Source organism: Pocillopora verrucosa, chromosome 7 (genome assembly GCF_036669915.1).
Source record: "Pocillopora verrucosa isolate sample1 chromosome 7, ASM3666991v2, whole genome shotgun sequence".
Lineage (NCBI taxonomy): Eukaryota > Metazoa > Cnidaria > Anthozoa > Scleractinia > Pocilloporidae > Pocillopora > Pocillopora verrucosa.
Window position 1 is genome coordinate 23,794,097 of NC_089318.1, and position 15,021 is coordinate 23,809,117.

A 15,021-nucleotide genomic window follows, 5' to 3' on the forward strand; every position below is an offset into this window, starting at 1 on the left:
GTTGAAACAGCAGTAGAAGTCACGCGCTGATCAGTGGTCATTCCCCTTGTAATCATATGACAGGTGAATCGAACATGGCGGACACCCGGCGATGTTTAATGGTCCACAAAAGATTCACAGAAAGCTCCAAGATTCAGTAAAAATGAAACGAGCAGTATGTCAGACGCTTTGGAAGCTTGTACAAAGGCAGACGTACACATGCCTGTCGTCCCGATATGGAATATGGCTCTGTATCGGAGGCATGTTGTTGACCTTAATCTCAGCATTTCAGTTTGGGGAAGTTTTTCTCGAATGGAGTATGCAGAAGTATGCAGTCACGTTTAATGCTTACCACGATAATATTCTTGGGAATTCGTATCAGAGCAGGCTTTGTCTTCCGTTACCGATTGATATCGTGTATACATGGGTAAACGGAAGCGATCCGAAGTTACTTGCAGACTTACAGAAACTCAAACTAGAAATTGAACTCCAACAAAATCGTACGAGATTGAATGAAATAGAAAAGATGAGAAAGGGAACAAACGCTACAGACCAGGAAATTCGTGAGCTTCTTGCTGCAAAAGCTGTAAAATCAAAGGAGAAAGAGAAGAAGAACAAAGAAGGAGCAGCAAAAAGTGAAAATAAAATCGAGAACTCTCGCTGCCCATTTGAAAATTGCGTTCCTGCCTTTTGTGTTATTGTAGAGAATGGTCTCCCTGGTGACGTGCAGTTATCACAAATACGTGCGATTGATCCCTCGCTCGCGAAAGCAACTAATTATTACAACATATCTTCATCTGGTTCAAAAATAGAACACGTAGGTGTAATTCAATTCCGTGGAAAAAGCGACACTAATGACGCTTTGAAAGTTAAGATCCGACTTCGGGAGAAGAGTTTTCAAAGTAAAGAAGGTTACTTCACAAGTGATGCATCACGGCCTAATGCAGTTAACAGTGACAAAGAGATCATGATTTTAAACTTAAAAGGAGAGAATGAAGTTGAAAAGGTTAAGAGAGATTTGAGAGACCACTTTGGAGACAAATTTGTTAATTTGATTTTTCATGCTGATAAACTTATTGGTGTAGCTTACTTCTCTGACAAGACCACCACCTCTTCTGCTTTGAAATTAACTTTGCAAGTGAATGGTAAATCTTTAAAATTAACCCCTGCACTGTTGATCTGGGGTTCATTTTCTGTATCACATGGCGCAGATACTGAGGACAAGGAAGATGCTGACATTTCTGCAAGTCGTTTTGCAGACAATGAAGAGCTGAAATATTCTCTCCGTTCAGTTGAAAAACATGCACCTTGGGTGCGAAAAATTTTTATTGTCACAAATGGCCAAATACCATCTTGGCTCAACTTGGATAATCCACGTCTTAACATAGTTACCCATGAAGAGCTCTTTTTGAATAAGAGCCATCTTCCAACATTTAGTTCTCCAGCTATCGAGTCTCACCTTCACCGTATTCCCGGATTATCCCCAAAGTTTATATATCTCAATGATGATGTTATGTTTGCTGATGATGTTTGGCCAGACGATTTCTACACTCATGCAAATGGACAAAAAATATATTTAACCTGGCCCGTCCCAAACTGTAAAGAAGGTTGTCCATCCTCATGGGTTAATGACAAGTATTGTGACAAGGCTTGTAATGTGTCAGAATGTGATTGGGATGGTGGTGATTGTATTGGAGTGAAAAGGAAGACACAGTTTAATTATCAAGGATGGCAAAGTCAACATGGAAGTTATCGCATAATGTTTTGTTCTCCAGGATGTGCAGATACATGGGTTGGTGATCGCTATTGTGATGTAGCTTGTAATGTTGCTCAGTGCGGTTTTGATGCAGGTGACTGTGGAATATCACAGTTCAATGAGTTGTATCATGTTGATGTTAATCACGATAGTCAATCTGTCACTTTACCTCGTGGCATTTCCGTGCTTTATTTCAACATTTCAACATTTTTCAGTGAAGGAAGGGTCACCTCTGGTGAATACTCTGAGATGCGCTGTGTTCGTTCTGCTACTGTGGCTCAAAAATTTAAAGTCTTTACCCTCACTTTGCGAGATAACTTTACAGTGGAAGGTATTCATTTCAAAATTGAAGGATTTATGGACAAGAATGAATCAAGAAAAGTGGTTGTGAACTTAAATGTAACCATAGACACAAGAAAGTTAGAGGAAATCCAAAAAGTTCCAACAACAAACCCAAACATCGGCAAATTAAGGATGACAACAACAACAACAACAGAGGTGACACCTTCTGCAAATGTACAGTCACTCCCAAGGACTATTTATCCAATCAGAATTCAGAATGCTAATAGATCGCTGAATTATTGGGTGGTGGCTGGTAATGAGTCAATTACCAGACCAACATGGCCTCCCTTAGCCAGCCATGAATATGAGATACCACACATATCAAATGACACAGTTTTGCCACAACATGTTCAAATCTCTCTGGAGGAGGTAGAGAAAGAGTACAAGAATGGTGACCTGACACAGAGAGGTTATGCAAGAAAGAAAGCTAAGATCTTACATGACTTTTTCAATGTGGTTGCCACTGAACCAGCTCACTCACCAGTAGCTGTGTTAACTGCACCTTTCCCTAAATCAGAAGTAGAGGTAACCCCTCCTGCAAAGTTACTCACAGGACAGCAGGTTTGTTACACCTTAGTATGGGTTAGGTCCTTATAAAGGGGGAGGGGGGGGAATGGAAGGGAGCACAAGTTGTTTTGGCCATCAAAACTCATGGTCTTTTATTGTCTTTAATTTGATTACAGTGAGTTTATTCTTTGGATTAAAAGTTTATCTTGACATTAAAAAAGAAAATATGGTTGATTCCAATCCCTTAATCCTTTAACTCCCATGAGTGACCAAGACAGAATTTCTCCTTACGATATCAATACAATATCAAGCAGACAATTGATGAGAATAAATAAAAATATCAGTCAAAGTATTATTAGTTGATCCAATAACAAGTTCTCAAAACTAACATCACAAGAACTGTATGGCAGACAGTAAGGAGAATTACTAATGAGATCTTGGGAGTTAAAGGGTTAAGTTTCCTTTTAATTTTTGTTGTGCTGACTGTGAACCTTAGAGGATTTTTGATTTTCATGTTTGCATGCTATTTAAAGGCATTAGAAATACTATTTCACTTTGCTTATGTAATTCTAGTTTAGGCAAGTTTCAAGACTCCTCCATTATAACTTGCTTTACACTTATTTACTCCTAGGAAAATAGGAAAGACAAAATAATTGTTGATTCTGAGCATCAAGGAAGGAAGCTGTTATCCTTAGAGGTGTCTGAAATCGAATCTCTTTTTGCTGAAATTGGTACAAAGAAAGATCAAGACCACAAAGCAACTGAGGATGAGATATTCTTGGCTGACTGGATTGCAAATACAAAACAGAAACAATTGTCATTTGAAAAAGACCAAGTGGAGAGCACACAGCGGTGGAGAAGTCGTTATGGAGACTGGTCACCAAAAATATCCCAAAGTACAACAAGTTTCCTCCCTTGGGAAAGGCACAAGACATTTGAGGAGCTTCTGAAATATCATGACAGGCAAAAGCATTCACAAGAATTCACAAATGATCACAAACCTGGTAGAAAATTACTGGACACTTTTGCTGATTCATTGCTTCATGTTCATCGGATCTATAACCGTAAGTTTGGGTACATGGGACGTAAAGTTCCTGCTCATATGCCGCACATGATTGATGTAAAAATCATGGAAGAGCTGCAATCTCTTTTGCCAGAAGAATTTGACCAAACATCCTCACATAAGCTACGAAGCTCTGAGGACATGCAGTTTGCATTTTCTTACAACTATTTTGTGATTGGTCAAAAGAAGGATCCAAACGTTACTGAGTTCTTTGCTGATGTTGATGCAGATCACTCAGGTGTGTTGAATATGTTTATTTGAACCTTTGCTGATGGATGCACTATACCTTGTAGGCAAACATGAAGCCCCAGTTCCATAACTTTTAAATAAAGGTGCATTGTTTACAGACCTTTTTATTCAACAGAAACTTTAAAGGTGCAAATGGGTCTGTTGTAATTGACCTTTAATAGTTACCATTAGTGTACAATAGAGAACACATACATGTAAGCCAGTTGCTTTGTGGATACCAGATACTGATTGGTTCATTTAAGTTTTCTACATGAAGCAATGATCAACAGTTCTACTAACCATTTTGTTTCAAGATAGTATGAGAAAGATCAGTGCATTACAAATTTCAGCCTGGTTTTTTTTTTAAACCTTTAACCCCTATGAGTGACTGGTATCTAATTTCTCCTTACCATATCACCCCAGAATCTAACATTAAGGTCAGGAGAATAAAGGAACTGATCACCAACTAAAGAAGCTCCTGATTGTTGGACAAATTCTCATTGTCAGCACCTTAGGAAGTGTTTAGAGAACAGTATGGAGAATATGCATAATGATGTTAGGGTGTAATGAATACAATGCTACAAAATACTTTTCTCAAGTCTGGGTAAAAGACCTATTCATTTACGAACACTTAGTTATATCTTACTCACTAATGCAACACTTTTTCTTTTAATTTTTTAGGAGTATTGTCAGAGAGAGAGTTACGTACCTTAGCTGCACGGCTTTACACATTACCATTGGACCTAAATGACTTAAATTCACTTGAGAAAACCCTTTTGAAGTGTGACAACAAATCAGTGCCAGATACTAATTCATCCATTCCAAGTTACCACGGAATGCCATCAGTTTCACTGGAATTCCTTCAACAGTGTGATCCTTTGTTAAAAATGTTGAATGACTCTTACAAGGGTACAGCAAAGTACAAATATGAGACTGTGGGAGATGAAGACGTAGCATTTCACATGATTCGTGACAATGCCACAGCTGTCCTGCGACAGTTGGATAATATCAGAGGGAAGAAAAAGAAATTTGTTTGCTTGAATGATAACATAGACCACAGCCAGAAGGATGCAGAACTCATCAAAGCACTGCTGGTAGACTTTTATGAGTCTCTCTTCCCCATCCCATCGCAGTTTGAATTGCCTCAAGGATACATGAACAGATTTCTACATGTTAGTGAACTGGAGGCATTTATGAAGGAAAGAGATATTGTTAAATTTTGGACAAACATTATTTTGGTAGTATTAGTCTCAGCAGTTTTTTTTTCAATTTTTCCAGGAATTTTATTTTACTTAAGCCAACTATTGTGTCCATTAAGAAGGCTTTTTTCTTTCTCTCAAAGGAATAGTTCCTCAGCTACTTCACGTCTCATGACTGTTTAAAAGTACATTAACTTTTATTGACATTGTTGAAAAACTTAGGACTTTCTAATTTAAACTGGAGGTAACAAAGCAGATTGGGTTAAAAGTGTGTGTACCAAAAGTGGTTTAATCCAGACAAAAGACCTAGTGAAGGGCTTCTATTTGTGGTTTATTGACATGTAAGTGATGTATTGTTACACAGAATAATTTCGTCTTCATTCTATTGCTCAATCACCCAGAGATTCTATAGTAAAAGAATGCTGCATAAGTTTCCTTTGTACTTCTACAACTCCTAAGCATATGAAAGCCATAGTCATGTTTTGCATATGAACAAACATAGTAAGATTTTGTTGTCATTTAATAGAAGTTCCTTACCCAAAAAAATTTTTAGGTGTTTGTAATTTTAAGAAACAATGATATGAAATGATCACTGAAAATCATACATAATGAGGTTTCACTTTGTTTAGCTTAGGTCAGTAAATTCTACATACTTCTTATATGCAAAATCTTAGAAATCTAGTCATAGTGTTTAATTCAGCTGCTTGTGAGCTGAATGTGAATATTGAAAAATTTCCACCAATACTAGAAAAATTGAATCTGATTTATTTACTTGTTTTCATACTTTTTAGATTCTTTATAAACAGGCAAAATAAAGTCAAGGCGAGTTTTTAGTCAAAAGCTTTATAATAATTAGAATTATACTACATACGTAGAAATGGATAGACATTAACTTTCATGTTTACTTGATTAAATATCAACCTTAGATGAGTGCCAAAGATGGAGGAAAAAGTTACTAATGTTCTATACCCAGAATGAATGCTGCACCCAGTGAGAAGAATGAAGAGTTAATTTTAGGACTGGGAGAAAAAAATGAAAGGTGCAATAATGCACCTTAGTAAACTACACCATCCTTGAAAATTTAGATTGACTCTTGATTAACTTTCAGAGGTGATGAATATGTTACTTCTGCCTGTTAATATACATTCAGAATTCAGCAAACAGGTAACAAGAATACTCAATCTTATCAGGAGAAAGTTAATTATTATCATGGTCTCACACCAAATACTTTTAACGAATTTACAATGAAATGTGTAGCAGTAGAGGAAGGAAATTCACAATCAGATCTTGGGGGATAGGTAAAAGAATGAGACATTAGATCTTGAATCATAGACTTTATTCCTTGGAAACATTGAAAATGTTATGATGCGATGGTGTTATGTCAAGTAAATATGCTAATGCTAAAAGGTAATAAGAAATTTATCATATTTTGCCTACATTGTGGATACTGTTTGTTATTTAATAAAATTATTACTGTCTGATGCAACAATGACCAAAAACTAATAAAATAATACTCAATGGAAAAATATTTTTAAATGGGTGATCAGACTTGGTTATTTATCATGAATGTACTCGGCCAGAACAATTTTCTTAAAAAGGCTGATCACTGGTTACTGTCTGAAAGAGGTAAAAGGATAACATTGTCAAAGATTATTTAGTCAATTACAGTATGTAGTGCATATTTTTAACATTGAATGACTAATTAAATTCAGAAAAAATGATATGGAGACATTTGTTATAATTCTATCCAAATTTCCTTAACATGAAGTAACTAAGAATATCGCTTTACCCCCTCTGTCCCATGGATGTGGGACCATTCCATTGCAGGGTTACCCCCTTAACATTTCATTAAGCCTGATAATTTGATGGTAACTGTTTTCTCCTGGGTAGAGGGTGGTTCTGTGAGGATAACATGTTATTCCTAAGAACACAACAATATGACCTGGCCAACTCTTGAACCCAAGCTTCCACCTAAAGTTCACCACCCTGACTCCAGAGGCATAAGTATGGGCTCATAAGCAGTCACAAATAAAGACATCAAAAGTGGCTCGAGTCTAGTGATTCTCTGGAGATTCAGGGGTTAAAAAAACTGGCTTGTCTGCTGCTATGCCAACAGACAAGCCAGTTTCACCAAAAGAAGGGGGGAAATCTTCTTGTCCTTGACAAATGAACAGTAACTTTTTTCAGTTCTGTTGGACTTCCATGTAGTTGAGAAGTGTTTCCTAACAAGAATTCACACATTTTGAAACAAATGATTGGCTAAAAAATTCTTTATTCCCAAAAACATCTTTATTTATAATTTTCCCCAAAACCTGTTATAAGCTAAATTGCTGCATATTTAATATGTTATTATACTCTATTATGCCCACTGCTTTTAATTATTGGGCCAACTTATAATTTATGTCCTTGCTGAATAATAATTTTACTTTAATAGCTTTTTTTACCCATCTTTAGGAGTCCATCATCTATATGAAAAGTTGGTCTTTCTCAAAATTTTCTATCTTAATCATAAGCTTTTTCCTGTAATTGTGAATGGTGAGCCAAAGAATCCCCACCACCAAATGAAATCAATGGATGGAAAATTCAATAAACAGAAATGGAAATATACATATGTACCACAATCCTGAGTATCTAAGATTAAGAGTCAAATAAAACTCCAAAATATTACATTTACTAAAGATAAAATTTACTTTAAGCATTTTAAGCCACAAAGGCAACAAACTGATGAGCACATAAATTAACTCCTTAGTCTTGTTCATGTAGTATTCATGATGTCATAATGTAAACTGATGTATGTATATACAATAAATGCAATTTACAGCTGTAGATCACACATATATAAACTGATAGAGAGTGTGGTCTACTGCTATTATTAGATAAACTAGGGGTTAACTGGATCAACAAATGTCAGGCTTTTGACAAATCAGGCTGCTTGCACCATCTCACTTATTTTATAAACTTGCATGTATCCTCTTAACTACTTAAAATAAAAAAAAGTTTTTTAAAAATTGATAGTTCCACCGATTAAAAGTTATGCAAAGCAAAAAAAGGAAGTTGGAAAAAATGCACATTTCAGCTGAGTATTGCAAATCGTACAAATATACAACATATCAGCCAATCAAAGCAAGGAAATTAACACCAATAGAAAAGAGAAGTAAAAAACAAGTAAGTTGCAAGAGGAGAAAAGTTGCTATTGGTTTTAATTTTGTCTCTAATGGAGTGAAAATGGTGCAAGTTGTCTGGATTGATCTTCAAGCAAAGCAAAGAAAAACAAAATAAATCTTGGATTTCTTCCAACATACAATTGCAGACTGCTGTAACCAAGATCATACTCTACTCATTTCGGTGATGATACATTGATTAAAGTGCTCTAATTGATTGCTCTTCTTGATTAAAGTACTCTAAAAGCAGATGTAGACTTGATAGATGAGTCCATTTCATGCAACAACATACAACAATTACTCAAAGCCTGATGTTTATCTGTGCCTGAAAGACATGTTCAACAGCAGATGAGGAGTTTGGATCCAATCATCTGTTCTACTACATACATGATAAATTGTGACAGGCCTTGCACACAGACAAATTTCACTTCCCAAAACTTGAAATTTTCCATAAAAACAGGAATTTCAGTTATAATTTTTTCTGCAATTTGGGTGAATTTCCTTGGCTGCAACATTAGCAAACAGATGGTTTCAACACTGGGCACTATTGTGTTACTCAAACTAAAGAACAAAAACCAATTAAAAACAAACACAAATGGAACTGGAAGCATGCAGACCAGGGTGTATCTCACCACAAGGTAACTGGACTGGATCGGTTTTAAGTGTCTGCATGGTCTTAAGCCTCCATGTTCCAAACCACAATTCTTTTACTTTATAAAAGAGAGCAAAAACTGTGGCATAAACACCATTTCATAAAATGATATTACAAATTACCAACACCCTTAAGTTCTATTTTAATAATCTTCATCAGGAACTGCATTAGTATCTTCCCCAATCTCTGAATACTGCCTGGCCACAGCATCACCCCTAGAAGTTTCCTGTGGTGCATCAGCTTGTTGGAGGTGTCTAGGTGTATCCTCTTCATCCTTGTTAATAGTTGAGTATCTGTCCTTGTAGCTTTCATCACCTTCTACCACTATTTTACGGTCTACTGAGGTATCAGATGAGCCCTATACACCAGAGGGACAAAAACTTATGGAATAAATAATTGTGTAATTAATATTAAACAGCTCTGCAATCTAAACAGGAGTCATACTGTCCTAAGTCTACAAATAACTGTAGATGGCAGTTTTCTTTGTTTACAGAAAAATCAACTGGCCCACAAAAATGTAAAGAAAAACATTTCCATAGAACATTCCCTGATATTTTGTACCTTTCTCCTGTTGATAACACAAATGTAAAAGCAACATTTGAAAAAATATGCATAAATGGTAATCACTTGCTTGACCATTTAAAGTGAGTCACTACAAATCAGATTAGAAAGCCATGGCACCAAATGCTAGTAAAAAACTATTTTTCTAGTAAAACATTCCTCAACATAATTATTACACTGTCCCATTTTTGTGTCTGGTTAAGAAATTTGTTAACACTAAAAATAGCAGCCAAAGTTCTAAGTCACACATTACTTACAGGTCCATTTTCATTGTTTGAAGAGAGGGCTTCATCAATCTTCCTTTCCATTTCATCTATTGTCATTTGCATATTCTCATTTACTTTGTGGAGTTCCTTAACTCTCTGAAAAACAAAGAGAAAAGTAGAATTCTCAAAAAAATCTTGCACTTATAATACGAAGGCCTCAAAATTGGAAATCCTGGCCATTAATTTCCTCATTTCCTTCACCTGCTTCAAGCCTCAACCATTCTTCTGACTGTCATTGTCAGCTTAAACTATTATAAGCCTGACCTACTTAACCTCTTCCTTAACCCTAACATCAGTATGCATATTCTCCATACTGTTCTCTATACATTTCCTAAGGTGCTGACAAGGAGAATATTAAGAGCTTCTTCCACTTGGCAATTGTTTCCTTTATTCTCCTACCCAGTATGTGTGATTTGAGGGTGATAGTGTAAGGAGAAATAAGATGTTAATCACTCTTAGGGGCCAATTTGATTTGATGCCATCATCTATCCTAGGTTCCTAGTGGCTCAATAGTGAACTTACCATGAATATGAAAGTGATCTTTGCAGTAATGAGTGAACTTACCCTTTCAAAGTCTTCCATTCCAGTTTGCTCTGGTGAATACACTTCGACATCATCATCATCAGGCAACGGCATTCCTCCTTCATCACCGTCCATCATTCGATGATCTTCTGAATTTTTCCCCTCATCTTCTTCTTCCTCACTGTAACCTTCATCGTCATCTTCATCCTCTTCAGCCTCCTCATTATCATCCACTGATCTGCCGGGTATACTCACTACTTCCTTATCTTCAGCTCTTTCTCTACTGTCTTGGTTGTAACCGTCATCTTGGTCTTCTTCATTTGCTGGATCTTCTTCATCCTCTGAGTCCCTAACATCCTCTATTTCCTCCTCTTCTGCTTCCTCATCTTCATATTCCCTAGGATCTAAACAATATCAGATTTATGATAACATCATGTTATTAGATAGAAATAAGCGAGATGGTAAGCTTTTGAACTCAGTAAAGAAATAGAGAAAGATGTTCTTTCTTCTTGTCACGATATTTGTTTCCTTATTTACAGTGTCCCCAATTAGCACAGCAGTGCTAAAAAATACACAGACACTTAAATAAAGTTATTATTATTATTATTATTATTATTATTATGGGACAAAGAAAAAATTCTGAGTCCCCATGAAGAATCAAACCTCAGACCTCAGATTTTGTACTTCAATGCTCTACCACTGATCTAAAGAGACTCCATGGTGAGCGAGGTCTATTATGAAGTTCATATGACACGTCCTGCATACTGCTAGGATTAGCAATGTTGATAGCATAATGTTTTTAGATAGAAATAAGAGAGATGGTAAGTTCATGTTATTGTTTGGTTGACAAAAAAGACAGTTCTTTTCACTGCAAAGTACTGAGTCTGTGGGTGACTTGGGCATTGAAGGGTTGTAAGAGATGTTCAGAGACATGCACTCTACGTACAGTTCACTTGCTGTAGTCATACAGGTTGCAGTGTCATTTGTTTAGTTACCTGCAGTAGATCAGAGAGTGCTTCATCAGATGAAGTCATCATTGTAGGTTGTTTTTTCAAAAAAGCATGGTCAGGGTATTTGTTCTCGTTGAATAACTTCACAAATTCAGCGCAAATACCAGGTGTTGTTTGTTTATCACGTTCCCTAGTCCCTGCGTGTCCCTGAGTCCCCGCGTCCCACGTCCCCGAGTCCCACGTCCCCGAGTCCCACGTCCCCGAGTCCCACGTCCCCATCCCACTTTTAGTCACAGCCCATGTATGTGTAACTTTTGAGCAAATGTGATTAGGCTATTGCATCTCAAATAATGCTGAGTCTGAATGCAGGAGTCTAATTTTCACGGCACTTTGTGAGGCAGAGGTTAAATAACCCACAGATTCCAAACTGCAAGCAAAAAATTCCCTGTGCATTTGCCTCCGCTTAATACAGTAATTTATTTGTGTGTAAACTAGCATAAAATATATTTAATCCATTTTAGACACTACTTTTTTTGTTATTACATTTTAAACCACTGAATTATATTCTTGACTTAAATTCAACAAAATTTGTACTTAAATTCTTGACCTTAAGCTTAAAATTATTGAAGTCGCGTTCATCCGCCTTACCTTAATTACGGCCAATTTACGTATAATGTAGCTTTCAAATGAAAAAAAATATATGATGACATAAACAAAACATAATAAACGAATCGTTTCCTCGTGCTTCGAAGGATTTGTAAAATGATGTCGAAATTGACTTCAACTTAGGTGGACTTCGATTCTGAGCTGGTACAATGTTTTGTTTACAAGTACAATATTGCGCGAAAGTTTGCGTGGTCGACCGATAAAGCGATTAGTAGATCGTGATTTTCGATAAAAGATAATCTTACCTTCAACATGTCTTGAAGAGGATATCGATAATCCAAGAACATAAAGCAAAACTAAAATAAAAGCTTTCCTGGAGCCCTGCATCTTCGAGATTTTATTAGTGAAAAACACTTGCATCAACACTGGAGATTCGTTAGTACTTTGTGTAAGCTAGACACAAAATGCTTAGCAGCCGAGCCTGAGAGTGCTATGAAAACGAGGCGAAAGAAAATGTGGGGTTCAGAGCCACCTAACCTTTTTGCTTAATCAAAGTAACTCTTAATTCTTGTGATCACTGGAAGTGAGAAAATGGATGGATTCATCAAATTAATCTTTGGATTGATCGTGAAACAAAAATAAATGGCGCTTTAGACTTCTCTATTTATCAGGGATTTATTTCCGGAGAATAGATTACAATTTGTAAGAAATCTTACGGTCAAGCCCTAAGACAAACTTGGCGGTGTCAAGCTTACGATGTTATATTCTTCGATCAAGGAAGATTTCGATTTTACTTTTTTTTTCATGTTACGCCAGATGAAATCTCAGACATGTTTCTTGAATATTCAACTCTGCACTAGTTTCGGAAAACGAGTTTTAATAAAGCGGAAATAGAGTAATACTATATAGTATTAATTGTCATGTCTTCTTCTGTTTCATCTGTCAGTTTAGTAAGCTGTGGTCATGGGTGACTATTTTCAGGAAAATTAGGAAGAGGAAGGGTGGGGTGGGTGGAGTCTTTGCCGGTCTTCTAGCTTCTCCAGCTGCAATAGTTCAACCAATCACAAAGAGCAAGCGGAAAATTTGAATAAAACAAAGACGATTGAGTTTATTTACATATGATATTTTTTTACATTATGTGAGTCGAAATATAAACTTCATTTGTCTGTTTGCTTCATACGGCAGAAAAAAAGCGCAATTCGCTACGTATCCAGTTTCACTTCAAGCAAATTATCGGTATAACTTTATAGCGAATTAGTCTGAAAGATTCGACCAAATGGAAAAGCCAAGCTATAAAATATGTCTTAAGATAGCGGATTTTTTGTAATCTATTAAGAGGAAAGCTGTTGGTTGATTTTTTAATCTGTAAAACGTTCCGGTGTAATACAAGCCAAAAATTGATGTCTACTTGCAACTTGTTATGAAAAGATAATATTTCGAAGTTCTGATGCCATCGAAAAAACATGAGATATTTTTTCTTTGTCTAATTACGAGCTCCAGTTATACTTAACACGTTTTTCTTTATTCATAATTATTCTGCGCGTCCTTTTATTAGTGACAACCCACGCACTTTGATGATGAACGCTAGAGCGCTGCGTGTAATTCACAATGATTCGTACCTTGAAGCAAATGACACTAAAATTTGTAACTGGCTAATTTTTTCCTCTTTTTTTTCTCGTAATATAGACGAAATTTCGTGACGATTACAGTACCAGGTAATGCTATTACCAACACACCTGCTATAGTGCAGATAGCACCGAGCAGCTTCCCCATTAGAGTCTTTGGAATCATATCCCCGTATCCGACATTTGTTATTGAAACTATCACAAACCAAGCTGTAGCGGGGATACTGGAAAACGACTCCTTTTGCTCCTCATATTCTACGTAGAATGTCCACCCAGAAAAAATAGCGGTAGTTATGAGAATAAAAAACAAGATCATGACAAGTTCTCGCCAAGTGGAGCGCACTGTTTTGGCGAGAACTCTGAGCTCTTCCAGATGTCGGGTTAGTTTTAACAACCTGGGAACTCTTAAAAGTCTTATGGCGTCGATATTTTTGTCATTTTTAGATTCACTCAAAGAGAGCTCGAAGTAGTAGTATGGCAGAATAGCGGCTAGGTCTATCAAATTCAAGATGTCGAGGATGAATCGCAATTTGTTTGGACATGAAATCAATCGCAGGATAAATTCTAAAGTGAACCAAGAAATGCAAACTTTTTCCAAAATGCGCATTGATGTGGGGGGTTCCTCCTTGTATTTAGATGAGTCTGTGGATCCTCTAAAATGTGTCTCCGCGCATAGAACGTAGATAGAAATTACGATGAAAGTAACGGAGAAAACCGCAAAAAGTTTAGCAACTTTGGAGCACTTGGGATACTCAAACCACAGCCAAAGCTTCGCTAATATAACATTTGATGGCAGAACGACTTCTTCATCATCATCTTCATCTTCGATCCCACACTCGTCTCGTTTGAATTCACTGACAATTTCTTCCTCGATTTGAAAAAATTTCAGCTCGTCGCAAAATTCTTGTAATCTGATGTTATTCGGTCGCGTGAGGAGACCATTCGATTGGTAATAAAACAGGATTGCATCAAAAGCATTGCGATTCCGATTAAAAAAATATTCTTGTCTCGTTTGATCAAAGTATTGCTGTCTTTTAGCGGGATTTCCAAGAAGGGTGTTCGGAAATTTCGCCAATGTTGAATAAAGAGTTTCATACTTTTTTCCACTAATGTTTATCTTCACTCGTGTGTCATACAGTCTTCTGTCCTCTGGTGTAGAATCTCCCAATGAGCTGAGCGCTTCTGGTGGGCAACTCGCCCGTCGGTTATAGTTTTTACTGTACAATTTTGGCTTGACCCTGAAGTCATTGGTAGCCCTTAGAGCAGATTTCATCTCCGCTGTGTCTGATGTGGTGGACAACTTATTTATATATGACAACATATCAGACGGGCCAAGCTTATCACAATCACATCTCAATTGCTGATTTGTTCTGTGAAAGAGCGTTTAGTTTTAGCGTGAGAAACCACTACATTGCGACGTCTGGGCGATATGTTTTCAAAATGGTCTGCCTCCTACTGAGTATAAAAGTTGGTTGAGCGCCGATATGCTCTCATTAAGAGTTCCAATATTCTGCTTCGCCGCTCTTCAGTGACTGTGTGAATTATTCATGTTGTTGTTTGTATTTAGCTTTTTTTGTATATCAAGAGAACAACCCCCGCGTTGC

At 36.7% G+C, this 15,021-nt stretch overlaps 3 protein-coding genes across 3 annotated transcripts; 1 reads left to right on the forward strand and 2 right to left on the reverse strand.

The window, feature by feature from the left end:
* The first annotated feature begins 68 nt into the window (after positions 1-68).
* Positions 69-6,795, forward strand: LOC131792158 (N-acetylglucosamine-1-phosphotransferase subunits alpha/beta). The gene is made up of 3 exons (XM_059109531.2): positions 69-2,638; positions 3,216-3,885; positions 4,557-6,795. Exons 1-3 carry the CDS (start codon positions 92-94, stop codon positions 5,255-5,257), a joined length of 3,918 nt encoding a protein of 1,305 aa, XP_058965514.2. The 5' UTR covers positions 69-91; the 3' UTR covers positions 5,258-6,795.
* Positions 6,796-7,318: 523 nt separating this feature from the next.
* Positions 7,319-12,229, reverse strand: LOC136282247 (aspartic and glutamic acid-rich protein-like). The gene is made up of 4 exons (XM_066169596.1): positions 12,098-12,229; positions 10,279-10,640; positions 9,706-9,810; positions 7,319-9,245 (listed from the first exon to the last, which is right to left on the reverse strand). Exons 1-4 carry the CDS (start codon positions 12,210-12,212, stop codon positions 9,030-9,032), a joined length of 798 nt encoding a protein of 265 aa, XP_066025693.1. The 5' UTR covers positions 12,213-12,229; the 3' UTR covers positions 7,319-9,029.
* A 728-nt stretch (positions 12,230-12,957) lies between these two features.
* On the reverse strand, positions 12,958-14,934 carry LOC131792096 (potassium voltage-gated channel subfamily A member 2-like). The gene has a single exon (XM_059109466.2). The coding sequence runs from the start codon at positions 14,736-14,738 to the stop codon at positions 13,428-13,430; it is 1,311 nt and encodes a 436-aa protein (XP_058965449.1). The 5' UTR covers positions 14,739-14,934; the 3' UTR covers positions 12,958-13,427.
* Between the last annotated feature and the right edge of the window lie 87 nt (positions 14,935-15,021).

What these genes read in the sequence shown, in the direction of transcription:
- LOC131792096 (XM_059109466.2), bottom strand. Translation starts at nt 14,738, where the DNA reads ATGTTGTCATATATAAATAAGTTGTCCACCACATCAGACACAGCGGAG.
- LOC131792158 (XM_059109531.2), top strand. Translation starts at nt 92, where the DNA reads ATGTTTAATGGTCCACAAAAGATTCACAGAAAGCTCCAAGATTCAGTA. An exon ending in AGTTACTCACAGGACAGCAG is followed by an intron (nt 2,639 to 3,215) that starts GTTTGTTACACC and finishes ATTTACTCCTAG; the next exon opens with GAAAATAGGAAAGACAAAAT. An exon ending in TGTTGATGCAGATCACTCAG is followed by an intron (nt 3,886 to 4,556) that starts GTGTGTTGAATA and finishes TTAATTTTTTAG; the next exon opens with GAGTATTGTCAGAGAGAGAG.
- LOC136282247 (XM_066169596.1), bottom strand. Translation starts at nt 12,212, where the DNA reads ATGCAAGTGTTTTTCACTAATAAAATCTCGAAGATGCAGGGCTCCAGG. An exon ending in CTCTTCAAGACATGTTGAAG is followed by an intron (nt 10,641 to 12,097) that starts GTAAGATTATCT and finishes GATATTGTTTAG; the next exon opens with ATCCTAGGGAATATGAAGAT. An exon ending in GAATGGAAGACTTTGAAAGG is followed by an intron (nt 9,811 to 10,278) that starts GTAAGTTCACTC and finishes TTTGTTTTTCAG; the next exon opens with AGAGTTAAGGAACTCCACAA.